The 15,304-nt window shown below is 45.9% G+C and overlaps 2 protein-coding genes across 3 annotated transcripts in view; both read left to right on the forward strand.

The window, feature by feature from the left end:
* LOC139056421 (monocarboxylate transporter 3-like) overlaps nucleotides 1-6,111 on the forward strand; it is a 168,193-nt gene extending 162,082 nt beyond the window's left edge. The window contains exons 5-6 of the mRNA XM_070534643.1: nucleotides 5,562-5,695; nucleotides 5,803-6,111. Of these exons, the coding sequence (XP_070390744.1) occupies nucleotides 5,562-5,695; nucleotides 5,803-5,880 (212 nt within the window). The 3' untranslated portion in view covers nucleotides 5,881-6,111. The remainder of the gene's footprint in view (nucleotides 1-5,561; nucleotides 5,696-5,802) is intronic.
* A 3,227-nt stretch (nucleotides 6,112-9,338) lies between these two features.
* Nucleotides 9,339-15,304, forward strand: part of LOC139056422 (monocarboxylate transporter 12-B-like) — a 141,515-nt gene continuing 135,549 nt past the window's right edge. Inside the window, exon 1 of one of the 2 annotated variants that reach the window (XM_070534652.1) lies at nucleotides 9,339-9,541. The gene's annotated coding sequence lies outside the window, so the exon portion shown is untranslated. The remainder of the gene's footprint in view (nucleotides 9,542-15,304) is intronic. The other variant, XM_070534650.1, reaches the window with a different exon arrangement.

Here is a 15,304-nt window from a genome sequence, read left to right on the forward strand (position 1 = left end):
CCGAAGCCACCGACGCGGCCGCTGTGTGCACGTGATCCCTCATGCCACGTCACGCCGACGGTGGCGCCAGCTTTTCTGGTGGTGGAGTTCGCCCCCAATACACTGTTCAACAATGAATACATGTCAGGTTATGAAGTCTCTTTCGTCATAAATGTCTTTCACTTGTGAAAACATCTGAATGAAAAGGGCATCTCCCCGCTGTGAGCTAGCAAGCGCTGGTGTGGCTCGATTGTATCTTAGCGGAAACTTGACCTATAAGCATGTCCTAGCGCGCGAGGAGACAAGCGATATGACATGCGCGCCGCGTAGCGTTGATATGTGCACACTTTGCATTGCAGTCGGATCGTATTCCAGACATGTAGCAGCTGCAAGCTGCATGTAGCTGCACCTGATTAACTCAAGCAAGCTAGGTGACTATTTGTCACCGCCCTGTTTCAAATCGGATGCCAATAAATCAACATCATCATCAAGAGCATCCTCTCGTCCCACGGGTCTCTGGATGTGACATGTGCGTCGCGTGGCCTCGATACCTGTGTTTACTCTTCGGCATCCATTATTGCGTTCCCTCACAAGGTACGAAACACTGCTGAGGAAGTATGTTATGGTATGAAGAAGTTTATTTAGGTCCTAAGGGATAAGTCTGGGACTGATTCGCGCCGCTCCCACGTTGGGACAGAGAGGCAGAGCCCCTCTGCCGTCACATGGGCCCTCTGGACAGCCTTGAGTTGGTCCGCCAGCTCTATACTGTGTAGCATCCGCTGCCACCACTGTTCACCTCTAGAACCATCACCGGCCAACGCCAAGCAGCGCCAAAGCATGTGTTCTAAATCGAGCAAACCCCCACATTACTACAATACATTGAAACCCCGCAGTCCGGGTTAATTTTATTCATGATTAAGCGGATAAGGCTACGCTCGTGTCTGCAGCAGCCTTAATGTAACCACCTGTGGCCTATTTAATTTAGATTGTGGCAGGGGGAATGCCCTGCGCCCTAAGTAATACTGCTTGGCGATTTCGTTGTAGGTTAACAGTTGGTCCCTGTACTCAGGAGCGGGAGGTACAGCCCATTCAAGGAGTACTAGGCACACTAATACTCGTGCCTCCCTGTGCGGGGCTCCCCCCTCTGTCCCCATGTGCCCCGGGAACCAAGTAACTGTATGCGAAGGTATCCCTATATATCCCTACCCTAATATCCCTACCCTGCAGCAGTCTGTTAGCTGGTTCCGCAACAAGTCCTCTCGAGAAGGCTTTAATCGCAGGTCGCGAGTCACTAAACGCCAAAACGCTTCTTGAATCAATTAGTGCTAGAGCAATAGCCACCTGTTGGGTGACCCCCGGATCTTTATTATATATGGAAGCGGCAATTCTAAAGAGAATCGTCACGCTAAGTGCGGCTGCAACCAGGAACGTCGGGCTCAGCAGACCACTTTGCAGAGAGCAACACAAGCCGCTGCTCGCTGTCGACGCCGGGCGGATGGTTCAGATCGTCCTCGTGAAAACGACGCGATGCCCCTCTAGTGGGTATTGCCGAAAATGGAGCTCCTGCGGAGCCGCTACCACAGCTCATGAAGTGACTGTGATGCGTGTGCCGCGTGGGCACGTGATTTTTTGTTTTTGTTGTTGTTGTTGTTGTTGTTATAATCATTTGGGAGCACTTAGGGATATATGGGCTCATCTTCCAGGTCTGGCACCACTTCGGAATTGACGTTAGAGAATTGCTTAAGGGTAATTGGTGATCTTGAGGTTGAATGGCATTAAAACGACGCAGTCATCCGCGAAAGATCGACATTGTAAAGGAGTGTGAAACGATAGATAATTTAGGTACAGAAAAAGAACGCTGAGGTCCAAGGACAGACCCTGGCGCTATCCCTGAAAGGACTGGAGCCATTGATGATTCAGAGTCACGGATTGAAACTGTTGGCGCTGCATTAGTTGAGAGTCTAGCCACCGCTGCTTGCGCTCATTTCTATAGAGATGATTTAGTTTTAACACCACTTGGGAACGCGACATGCAGTCAAAGGCTTTTTCAAAGTCTAGAAAGAATATGTCTTCCTGGCCAGTATTACAAAGAACTGTAAACAAATGATTAGGAATAATGATTCCTTGACACTGAAAATAACGGGAAAGAGGAATGCAGCAATGCTCAAATATAGAGCACTGATGGGACACAATAAGTATGGGGTGGGGCGTGGAATCTGGAAAGGAGCAATGATGCCATAACGTTCTATCTATCTATATCAGAGAATAAATATGATTCTCTCCTTAAAACATGATGTCTCGTTGGTGGTTGGAATCTCACCAAAGATCCGTGGACCAATTAGCTTTGGGAGCCCCAAGGTAAAACCACAAATGAGGCAGTGCAGCGTGACATGTGTGGGCCTCTTTTAAACCAGACAAGAGCAGAGCAAAATCAGTTTTTGAAGAAAGACTCAGGAACGTGGAACGAAATAAATAAACGAGTGGCTAAAGCACACCCATATCTGCACTTGAAAAATATGCACACAGAAGGAAAGAAGATGCCAAGAAAGTAGGCAACGAATTACAGGATAGCTCCAAGTGTAAATAGACAACTAGCTTTGCAGCCACGTCGCCTCTACTTCTCGTAATTCATTGCTCCTTTGCAAGCTAATAAACACTGACCTGGTGCTTTTTTTCTTGCGCCACAAGAAACCATATTCATCACCATCAGCATCATCACCAGCATCTGTGGAATGCCTTAAACCGCGAGTCTAGAGCAATATGATCTTTGAAGTTGAATAAAATAAAATTGAAAACATCTATTTGGTTACAATTACCCAGTTAGGATTTCTCCGTTCGTTCACTTACCTATTATTGCGAAGCAATACTACTTTAGGTCGCACTTCAGCCCGTTCCGTGGCGAGGCGGTGGTAGGCACCATTGACTTTTAGCGTGACCTCGCTGCGTGACGACACACCACGTGACCTAGAGTGACGTCACACCAGCTGTGTAAAAACGGGGCCCGATCTCACGCCGTCGCGAGGTGAGGCGGTAGCCACCAACGGCGGCCTAACTCCCGCTCCTCTCACCAGGGGCGCTACGGTCAGAGTGACGTCACACCAGCTGTATAAAACAGCTCCGCTCCTCTCGCCAAGGCAGTCATACAGCCAGATGTTACGATGGTGCCTACGAACAAGGCAGCTCGGCAGAATGCAAAGAGGAAGCATCAGCGAGCTACGGAGACGGAAGAAGAACGACTTTCTAGATGATTCACTGTAAGCCGTAACGCTAGCATAACCCAAGACTACCACCAGCCATACTACCAGCTGATCCGAGAATAACACACTCTTGCTTCGCAATCACCAGGCTTAACCAAGCTAAGCCACGGCCGTTTTTATATTGCGTTCTCTGATGTGTTGTCAACGCTTTTCTTTTTTCTGTATTTTAGTTACACAGATTGGAAATGTTATTTATCAACAAAGCTTGCGGCGCTAAGCTGACGAGTATGACGGGAGACACAAACGACATAAACGGGCGCCCGTACATGCCGTTTGTGTCTCACTTCGTCCTTGTCTGCTTAGCATCGTAGACTTTGCTTTTAAGGCATGAAACAACTAGCTCAGCAATAACTTTTGTTAAATTTTATTTATGAAGCTTTCAAGTGTCCTGAAAAATAAATTATATGGTTGTTTACTGAGTGTGAAATGGCATCTCAAATACTTGCAGTGTGTCTGCTTCATCGTCATAATTGACCGGCTGTCTTTCTGATCGACACGCATTTCCGCGTATATTTTTTTGCTTTACGTGATTCCTACTTGTAGAGAAGGTTAGCGTCTCTTCAAGTGGACAAGTCTTCCGAATGGCGGAGCCGTCAGCCAACGAATGTGCATCACTGAGCGCTTCCATCGTGTTTTTATGTATGTGACAACTTTATGAAATATCTTGCAAATTGATGGCCTGGCTCTAGGCTGCGCCGGGGGCAGCAGAGAGTCTCTCGGTAGCTTTCCGGGCTTGCTAGATGGCCCAAAGTTGGTTTTGAGTCAGAGCAGCTCTCCACCACGCCTCTAGTTCATCCGGCTGGACTGCAATTCTCCTCTGAACTATTTCGCACTCCCAGTGTATATGATTTAGGATGGCTCATTTATCGTCAGATAATTTACATTTCGCAGCAGTGTATAATTTCGCAAACATGCGGTTAAGAAAAAGCTTTAGGTCAGGTGCTCCTATTTAAATACAGGTAAAAGGAGAAGTTGTTTTTCTCGGCAACCACTGCACCAAATTTGACTACGTTTGTTGCATTTAAAAGGAAAAGCTAAAATCTAGTGACTTGGTTTCCAGTTTTCGATTTAGAGTGTCCATTGTTTACTAAAAGTTGGCAAAAATTGTAAATTTTCAGTTAACAAAACTATCAAGTTTACAACTCCGTAACTCAACAATGAAAAACGATATCTCAATTCTGTGAATTGTATCTGGTAGTACATCTAAAGCGGACAAAATTTATATGTTGCACATGAATCTAAAAAAAATGTAATACGGAAATACAGCTTTTGCAGAACCCTTGTAAACAGCGTAACAAATGTACGTAAGACATAAATTGACACATCCAATTTATTTGCTTTGAATGATCTAATGGATGCCGTTTACAGAGCCAAGATATCTGTTTTTTTATGCAGAGCTAACAATTTATAAACTTCGTGTGTCCATATTTTTCGAACTTTCAAATTTTGAGAATCCTTGCAATGAAATGCAGGCCCTAAATTGAACTTCCGCTTCGACCAGTCACTCGAACTTAACTTTCTCTCTCAAATGCAACAAATTTCATTAAAATCTGTGCTGGGGTTATCTTAGAAACGCGTTTTTGCATTTTACATGTATTTGAATAGGCCGCGCCGGAGTTGGGCCCGATCTAAAGCTTCCTCTTAAGACGTATCGCGTGGGCTCGTGTAGATTCTGGCACAGAACACCTATACAAACTTAGAGAAGGGAAACTGTACCTTCCGCAGTGCAACGGAAATAAGCGTAGCGGTGGCGTCGTGAACTAAAGTATGCGACCACAGATGGCGCTGTACAACAGGAAATGGAAACGGGGTTTTGCACGGTATGGCCGCTTTACCAGTTGTTCTTTGGCTTTTCTGGGTTTGGTTGCTGTGTGGCAAACGTAGCGCCTACATATATAAATATATGTAGCGCTGAGTCATATCGAGTTAAGGCACACGCTGAACTGACTTTTAAGGGCATCCCGAGCGGTTTTTCGTTTATTACGCCGCCGTTACCCTGAGTTGTGCCGCCGCTGTTGCATTTCGTGTAGGGCTACTGACAGAATGCGGTTTCCAGGTGGCACGATGGCCTCGACTGGAATAAACGCACACGACACCAAAGATTGAGTAAGCCTGAAAATATTTTATTTGCATTTTGCAAGTACAACAAAAAGCACACGTCTACGCATCCACACAAACGCGGTTACATAGTCAAGAACGTAGTAAAGAAATGGCTCATTAATAAGGGTAGCACAAACGCAGAAGAAAGAAGACCTAAGCTACAAAACGTACGGTCGGCTGCTAAGTATAATAATTTCTCTGTCACCGCGTGTCACTTTTATACAGCATCTTTACAGCACTACCAGGCCGGGAAGTTTGACGGAAAGAACGCAACAGCTTACGGCCGTCAGCTGCCTCTTCTTTTCGGGTGTCAAAGTTATCCTGATCTCCGCATCAACGCCGTGCAAGTCCGCATACAGGTATTTGTATCTGAACCATATGTGCCAGCTTAATACATGTGTAGTGAAATTATGATAACCACTGCGTCTTATGAAAGATGTATTGGTTTCGCAAATGTGCATTACAGCTGACGGAACGACATACTGTAAGTGAAGCACAAGAGAACAAGGACAAAAGGAGGATACAACACTTGAAGAATAAATGAAGAATTGTTAGGCGTACAGCAAAGAAGCGATGACGGAGAACACAAAATGATGCATCGGGTGTTCTGTGGCATCGGTTTGCGTAGTTACGGTGTTATGGAGATCAACGGCATAAAAACGTACCTTCAAGCGTACTCCTTCAACCTCCGCCGCATTCATTATGATGATCAACGCCCAAACAAAATGTGGCACTATTTTTTGCCAAGAGTAGACCTCCTTATAGCAAGTCTATGTAATGACTCGCAGACGAAACCAGCATGCTTTTCGAAAATGTTTTACCGGCGCTCATCGATCTCCATGCCAAAGACAGGGGTGCCGTGTTTGCGGACGCGGCAGAATATCCACATGACAGAAAGGCACTCGCCGCTGCAGTCGTCGGGGCATCGACCGCTGCGACGAGAACAGCGGCGAGTGTGCGGACTCGAGGGGCGCATCCAGCTGAGGAGGTGGCCAAGGGTGTGTGGTGAATCCGCGCGTGTGTTGCGTGTGGTGGATCTCGCGAGTGAAAGTCGGTGTGTGGTGATAAAGTGGTTTGCGGCCCACATGGGCAGTGATGTGTCGGATTGCGGCAACGCAAACTACAACGAGACGGCGAACGCGGCGGCGCGAGGACTAACCAACCGTGCCGCTGCTACTACAGCCGACCCGTCGTGGTGGTGGGAAACCAAGGACAAAATGACTTCCTACAACGAAATCGTGAAATGGTACAGACTAGTGCGAAGAACTATGCCACCACCTCATTCGGGCTTGACCCGTAAGGAGGCTGTTTTATATCGACAGCTTCAAACGGGGTCGTTATTCGCCACGGTGCTGATGAGGCACGTGTGTCCAAGTGTTTATGAAAGTGATCTGTGTTGTGTGTGCCAAAAGGAAAGAGCCACTGCAGCTCACATCCTTTGGGACTGTGCTAAGAATCCGCACGAAGCTGCAACGATAACAAGGATCCCGCGGCGGCTCGAGGCCGCAACGAGGTGCTATGACCAAGATGTCCAAGCCTACGCCGTCCAGCAGATCTCGGCGGCCCTCGAAAGGCAACGACCGCGCGAAACCGGAGGGAGGCTGCCACCCCAAAAGAGGGGCAGGCGCGGTCGACCAAAGCGAATAGTGCGGCCGCGGCCGAAGTAGAGGCGCCACACGCCGCGAAGACGTCATGGCCCCGTCACAGTAACGCCTCCCTAACAGGATAAGGCTAACCGTTCTGCAGGCATTCACAACAAAGTTTCTTCACTCACTCACTCACCGCCGTAGTATTCGAACGCCAACGGCCAGGAAACACATCGATACCAATAGGCTGTCGGCTGTCGGTGGTTAATCAAGTGCAAAAACCTTGACGCTATGAATAAAAAGCAGCTTCAACAATCAAATTAAAAAAAAATCAATTGCCTATTTGCCTGAGGTAAAAAACATCCTCAGACACCTCGATTGTTTATGCCAATGGTTTGTGTAAAGTAAAAAATTCAGCATGTTTAGCGCACCTAGCAGGGAAAGCACAAATTAAAGTATGCGACCAAATTGCAGTAGCGACATTAGCGCGCTTACGCTGAAACGCGCCTCGATTGATTTTTCGCCCTCTGTGGCCATTTGTTTAACTTGAGAGTGTGCAGGGCCTGGTTCTGGTTTGAAGGCGCCTCCAGTCAACCACACGAGACCTGTCCAATTTTGGGCTAGGAGGTGGATATATGCACCTCGGTTTTCTATGGAATTGAGTAATGTCTCTGAATGAGGTGGGTCTATACCTACCCTTTGGTTTCATCTCCCGCTCGGTCAGAGCCTCCGCCCTCCCTTAATCGGGCGCGGTTAATGAGTCCTCACGCAACACGATAGTCATACTTGTTAATGTTGGGTCTACCGGTGGATCAGCACTGTGTATGGGCTGGGAACCAGGTGATTTCTTTGTCGTCAAATTCGTTAGATGATATGAGGTTGCTTTACTGTTCGGAATTCTTGCAGCCTCAACTGCTATCCGTCCTCTGGCGTAATTTCGTGTAGCCGATTGAGAGTCGCTAATAACGTATCTTTTTTTCGGACAAGCAATAGCCAGAGCGATGGCAACCTCCTCCGCAGCCTTGGATACCCTGGTTTGGTGTGTACGATTTCTTGCTTTGTATTAATTGCTACTGCTGTAAACGCTTGGTGATTTGAACAACCCGCTGCGTTCACGAGTAGCGCTTTCATTCATTGCCCCACTTTTTGAGTAGAGCTTTAGCTCTGCGCTGGTCTAATTCCGGGGGCATATTTTTGGGTAAACTTGGGATTTCAATTTTGCTTCCAATATCTCTGGCCAACGCAACCTTGGGTCCTCGCTGGTTATGGTAATTTATTCGTAATTTATCCACTATACTTCTGCCAGTCCGGGTGCCGGCTAGTCCTTCCAACTGAGCTATCTGGTGAGCTTAAATAAACTCTTCTAACGTGTTATGCCTGGCTAGCTGCATTAATTTCTCAGTACTGGTACTTTCGGGCAAACCTATGGCCTGCTGAAAAGCTTTCCTTGTGATTTTATTGATTTTGTCTTTTTCTGCCCTGTACCAATTAAGGTACGCAGTTACGTAAATGATGTGGCTTATATCAAAACAGTGAATAAGCCTAACAATGGTAGCCTCCTTAATTCACTGATAGTTGTGCATGATTCTCCTGATCAGCCTAATGGCGTTAGCGACCTTGGTAATGAGCTTGGTAATCACCGCTAGTTCCCTTCGACTGAATGTTGAGTCCCAGGACCCTGATTTGTTTAATGATGGGGATGGCGCCACCATTCTTTGAATGGGTATCGCCTGGTACTCTCTCTCGTTGATGCGTCCCTTGGGCGGCCTGCCCTTGAGGGTGGGTCTGTAAAGAAGAAACTCGGATTTCACTGAGGAGCATGCAAGCCCCGTGCCTGTAAAGTACTCCTTCATTTTATCTGCGACTTCCTGTAATTTCTGTTAAATAGTTCCATCACTGCCGTGCGAGATCCATGTCGTAATAACATCCGCGTGTAAGGAGTGATTGATTCCTTCGATGTCTTTGAGCATTTCTGACAATCCTATCATAATGAAGTTAGAGAACATGGGCGATATCACGGAGCCCTGAGGCGTACTCGAGCTGTCCATGTCGCTCACCTCAGACTTGAATTCCATTGTGAGGGTGGCCTTCCTATTCGTTAGGAAATCTCCGATGTAATTTTGCACCCTTTCTCCTAGGTTTAGGTCGCTGACCCGACTGAGCATGGCTGAATCTGCTGCTTTGTCAAATGGAACAAAATGCGTGTGATCTCATTATAAAACTTATACTTCATGGAGCAGGTCTTTTCTTTATTATTTCCGTGCACAAACAAAAAGGGACGCCCTGCTAGATTTATGCACCCAATACGTTCGCAACGCGGAACCGTAAGTGACATGTATGTCTCCAACAATATACCCTTCGGACGGCGCGATAACAAAGCTAGATAAGCACCTCTCTTTTGGCCTCGTTCCCGCTGGACGTGCGCCAGGGTTCGTACGGTAGCGGCGGCGTGCCCGCAAACGGAGGGACACTTGCACAGGCGTCGCCAGCTCACACGTGCCAGACGGCGGTCGCTTCAAGCCAGGCCGCGTTGGAAGTACTTTTTCCGTGCACAACGAAGGCACCTTCTGCAGTGAACGAGGATCGACGCTGTCTAACACCTGGTTTCATCGTAATAGCGTAAGTACCACTGCGATATAAGCAAAGGTGTCATCTTTCGGGAAATAGCCGGGGAGGTCAAATGGGAGGCTTTTTCAAGTTCCCCAAAATAAATAAATGTGATGCTGCAGAATCTCTCAAATATCGGGTCCAGAAGTTCTCTTGAGCTGTTGCCGTCTCCAATAATCCAAAATATTTAGTTTCGAAGTTTCCCTAGCCGGGCCAATCACTTGTGCGGAGCCAGTGCTGCTTCCAGCTGCTTCCAGCTGCTAGGGCTGCTGTTAATTCTATCATGGGCATTTATTCTGTGCCCCTCGGAAGACTTTAAACAGGAAGTGTGCCTGGTAGATCATCTACACGCAAAGAGCTCCGCAGTAGGTATTTCTTCACTTACACTCCAATTATGCTCTTTCTTTTATGATGTAGCGTGACACATTTGCGCAAAAAAAAGAACAAGTTCCATACTTCAAGACAGTTGATAAATCTATGCTTTAACTAACTGCCACTCGTCTTTATTTCGTTCTTGAGCGTATACTGCAGCATGAGCGCGACCAGTATTATTGCAGGTGTTAAGGGTAGGGGGTCATTAGATAAACAATCCAGCACAAGCGTCGTTTGCAATACACGTTCAGATTCGTACCGAGATGCTCTGAATTATTAGCACTTAGGCGTATCAGGCACCGGTAATAACGCAAATCCGCCACTCATTCATCCAACCGACTTCTAGGCCATTCATGCCAAGGCATCGCATCAAGGAATGGTTCGTTGGCACAACATCATTGGGAAAATTTGATGCCTTTCTTTTTTTAATATTGCCGCGGAATGAGAGGGGCAACGTCATCTCCCTTAAGGGTTGTGAAAGGGGAGGGGGGGGGGGTTGTTTCCCAGTAAGCAACGAAGGGAAGAAAGAGATGGTTACAACTTTCATACAGAACTCGGGCTGTCGATTCCTTTGAAAACAGAACGAAGAGGCTCATTGAATAGAACGCAAAATAAAATCTGCGCACAAAGTCCGCAAATAAAAATCATCCATTGTCAAAATGCGCAGTAAGGTCATAAAATAAGGCTAGAGTTTGAGAGTACCCATAAGCCGCAGTTTTACCCGTAATCAGCTTATGCTCGTTATAACTCACTCTGGTAAATTGTTCCACATTGTGAAGGCGCTAGGTAAAACAAGATCGATCAAAGGAAGATTCCGAGCTACGCAAACACTGCATGTTGCAATAGTTAAAGGTATGTCGACATGTACAGATTGGTGGGATAAGCTTCCTATGTAGTTGTGGGAAGTTATAGCATGGGCAGTGGAAAATGCACGGCTTGGCAATTTCTCAGCGGAACACCGATGGTTCGAGTTTTAGGGATGATTTATTCGCACTCACATCTTCCCCATGGCTGCACCAGGAAGAACTGAATCAGGTGGTGAGATTTTGTAATAATTCTAAAGTGTTAATTAAGGAAGCTTGTGGAGGCTCCAGATAGCTGAGGCGTATTCAAGTTTACTTCGCATGTAAATTTCGTTGGCAAGTTTTCGTGCAGCTGTAGGGTGTAGGATGAGGGTACGCCTGAATTAACAAAATGATGTAGAAGTGTCGGCCGCCAATTTTGTGGCTTGGTCTAGGCAGTTCAAGTTGGTATTGGTAATGATACCGAAAATAATATCTGATGGAATTTAGATATGGTCATCGAGTTTAAAGAGTAGAGGTAATATTGTTAAGAGTACTTACGGCAGATTTGCATAAATCTGTGACTGGAGATGTTAAGTTTCATTAAAAAGTTGGAACACCAAGTTTTATTAAATGTATAGGACTTTTCGAAGCACTGCGTGGTGTGTATTGTCTGTAACGCTACAACAAAATACGGAATGTCGTGTTTGAAAATAAGAGAGAGAGAGAGAGAGACCGAGGACCGGCCCGTGCACTATCCCGGAGGTCACGTTAGTTGTGGCTGAACGTCAATTTCCGACAGTGGTAAGAAAACAGCACATCCATGACAATGCGAGAGGGTCCAGGCAAAGGCAGGAAAGTTTATCCAAAAGTCGCTGATGGAGAATACCACCCAAAGCCTGGGGAAAATCTACATAGATGGCATCATTTTGAAATGGTGATTCCATGTTCAGGCGAAGTTCGGTAATAAATTCAAAAAGTTGTGTGTCGCATGACAGAGCAGGCCGCAAACTACGGTATTTGTGAAAGAAGGAAGGTTGATCAATAAGCGATGCTATTTGCGAATATATTATATGTTCTAGGAGTTTACAAGCGATGCATGTTCGAAAGATGGGATGATAGTTGGAACGATCAGAGCAGTTGCGTGACTTTAGACCGGTACCACTTTACTAGTTTTCGCTCACTGGGGAGCGAACTTAAAGTAATGCACCCCTTAGAAAAGTCAGCGCTCTTAGTGTCGGAGGCGCGAACTACGGTCGTCCGCCATTGGTTGATCAGCCCATACCTCTGTCCACACGGACCAAGCCCTCACTGCGTCGGACAGTGCTGTTTTTCCGTCGTGCCAGGTTGAATTGATGTGGTGCCAGCGCCGAGAACGCGGCCGAGCATACTTTAGAACAAAATTGCCGTCATTTGCCGGAAGCAAATTGAGAAGTATCTTGTTGAACAATGCGCATTAGAAAATGTGCCCATGTTGTGAAACTTGAATGAAAACTAAGCAGTGATAACCACGAAACCTTCCATAAAACCGCAAATAAAACAGAGGTTTTGCATGTTGCGCCTGTCTAGTATGTATTTGCAACTGCATGTTTGCAAGAGCATAAAAAAACTGAAAATATGAGCTCCGTTGTCGGAAATCGCTTAACAATAGTCGTATCCTAAGTGCTCAAGCTCCTACATCAGTAGAGAATAACGGTAAGGACAGCTTTCTTATTTTTTACAGCCATCTGTACTTTACGCAAATTCGTCAGTATGAGTTTTTGGAGCACTGCAGAAGTTTGAAATAATGAGAATTTTTTTATCTTTTTAAAGAATTTGTCACTGTAACCTATTCATATTTGCCGGATTGTTTTTTACCTATGCCCAAGGGATCCTCATTTGAAGAGCAAATGGCCAGTAGCCATAAGAAGAGATGAAGGAAATCTATTCTGTTAAGCAGCCACGCGAAGGTCTACTCTAGACATTTCATCGATAAAGATTTGTTTTCTAACTATGCATGTGGTATGAAGCACCTGAAAGACAATGCTGTACCAAACAGATTTGATTTTCCTCCGTCGACGCGAATGCCACCAAAGGAGCGTCATGCTCAGATCTCTGTGCCACAGCCAAATATGGATACAGACATGCCTAAACAGACAGCTGTCAACACGCCCGTGGTACAGCATAACACAGCATAACACCTGATGCAGGTGTCAACGTCGCACCCAAAGACACTTGTGGTGCTGCTGAGATGGACATTTCTTCAGACTGGCTGCCAAGCTCTTGCGGCTTAGATTGTCCAGGGTGGAGAGAAACCAGGGCACATGAAGAAGCAATCAAAAATCTTCAGGAACTACTTCCACAAACAACTCAAGAACTGAAGGCAACAAAATAGAAATTGCAAGGCACTGAAATCGAGCTTCAGCTAACTGAAGGTAAAACAGAGAAGTTGCATTTTGCCATGCTAAATGTTAGGCGGGATCTGGATCTCTTAAGAGAAAACGCAAAGAAACTGGAGAAGAAAATTGGCAGGCATTTATCAATTGATCGCTTCAAGCACAGCAATTACGACATGTTATTTTACATTGGCCTCCCAAATTACGCGATGTTTCAAAGTGTCCTTAAGGTTCTGAACCCTGGCCAAGACGGAGAAATAAAGGTCTCATGCACAAAGCAACAAGAACAAAACCCCAGCAGGGCAGGCAGTCCAAGGAGCCTTACCGAGAAGAACGAGTTCTTTTCCTCGTAGCTTTGGGCTAAAGTCTCCTTGAAAAAGACCTCGCAAATGGGTTCTGCATATCAATTGCAACTATATCAGCAATTCGCATTATTTGAATAAGTTCTGCTTTCATTAAAATAACCTAGGTTCCACTGTGCATATCCAAGGTGGAGATGCAGGAGGTAACGTCATTTGCATTCCACCGCAATTATTCGTCAACATGTGCAATATTTGATGCAACAGAAATCAAAGGCCAATCAGCAAGCTCTCTGGCATTGTAGTCTGCAACATTTTCATCATACAAGTCTGCATATACATTTAAAGGACTAATCGGTATTTCACCGCATGGTTCAGTCACTTTTGTGTCTGATCTTTTGCCAGGTTCCAACTTTAAAATAAGTGTATTCAGCAAAGAGGTTTCTTGAACCCTTTTGTTGACGAGGGAGACGTTGTCATAGTTGACAAGGGCTTCGGAATCAAATAAATGCTGAAGAAGAATATTGTTTAACATAGACCAGACTAACTGGCCTGCTTTTATGGGACTTGAGCAGTTGAGTGGGGAAATAAACTCTAAAATCAAATTAGCAAAAGAAAAAGTTTTCTTTCACTTGAACCACGCAACGCAAGTAATAAAAAAATTGTGAAATTTAGTAAAGGCAAATAATACAGATGAGGTCGGTATCCCACCGATAGCAAATGAAGGTAGCATGCTCATCAGTGATGAAGACAAGGCAACCTGCTTTAACCATTATTTCGCCTCTGTTTTTTTTTTTTCGGACTCGGCACCAAGGCTTACCCCAGTTACCGTGGGTGCCAGTTCTGAGGTCAGGCCTGGCATGACAATCAATACCGTATTTACTCAATTCTAAGCACCCCCTTTTTTTAACGATCGCGATGCCCAAAGTGAGGGGGGGTGCTTAGATTCGAAAAATCTAGTATGACCCCCCCCCTCCCTCTTTTCGCTGCGACAACACGACGACATGGGTGCGAGAAATAACATTTTATTTTGCGAACATTCAAAAGAAAAATCGGTGCGCACTATGAACCCACCGCTTGTGTCGGATGCTCAGTTACTATCACTGCCACTCCAGTTCGTTGCACCGCTTGAACCGCCGCACTCGGTATCCCACAGCAGGTCGTCTTCCGTTCCGTCAAAGTGGTTTGTGATCGAGCAGTTCTTAAATGATTTGACCACAACGTCCACTTAGACCCGCGTCCGAAATCCTCTTTGCGATGGTTGATGGGGACGCTTTCTGTAGCTTTTGCCATACATCCGATAAAGTCAGGCTGTACGGCGTACTCGCGCCGCGGACGCCGTGCCACCTCGGGACTCCGACGGCTCCGGCTCGTTGACAGAGTGAGCAAGCGCCCTGCGGCCTTGGCCACGCGCGCTTCCTAACAAATACGGGGGGTGCTTAGATTCGCATGCAAACTTTTTTCCCAATTTTTTCGCGAAAATAGAGGGGGGGGGGGATGCTTAGAATCGGGGGGTGCTTAGAATCGCGAAAATACGGTATTTCTGGTATTCTTAATCTTCTTCGGAAGCTAAAACATAAATCTGCTGCTAAACCTGACAGAATACCGAACTTTGTCCTTGAATCTTGTTCAGACACCATATCTGATTATTTATCCGTACTGTTCACAAAATCTCTGGGCACTTCGGTACTCCCCCAAGAATGGAAAATAGGAAATGTAGTGCCTATTCATAAGCGAGGATTGAAGGACAGCGTCTCGAACTACAGACCAATTTCTTTAATTAGCGTTCCTTGTAAGACGCTTGAACACGTTATTTACACTGTTATTTGTTCCCATCGTGATAATAATAATTTGGTGATTATCATCATGGGCTTAGATCACGGAGGCCATGTGTTACACAGCTAACTGAATTTTCCGAAGACACATTTAGCTCATTCGATAATGCTG

The sequence above is a fragment of the Dermacentor albipictus genome, chromosome 2 (assembly GCF_038994185.2).
Source record: "Dermacentor albipictus isolate Rhodes 1998 colony chromosome 2, USDA_Dalb.pri_finalv2, whole genome shotgun sequence".
NCBI classification, from domain to species: Eukaryota; Metazoa; Arthropoda; class Arachnida; order Ixodida; family Ixodidae; genus Dermacentor; species Dermacentor albipictus.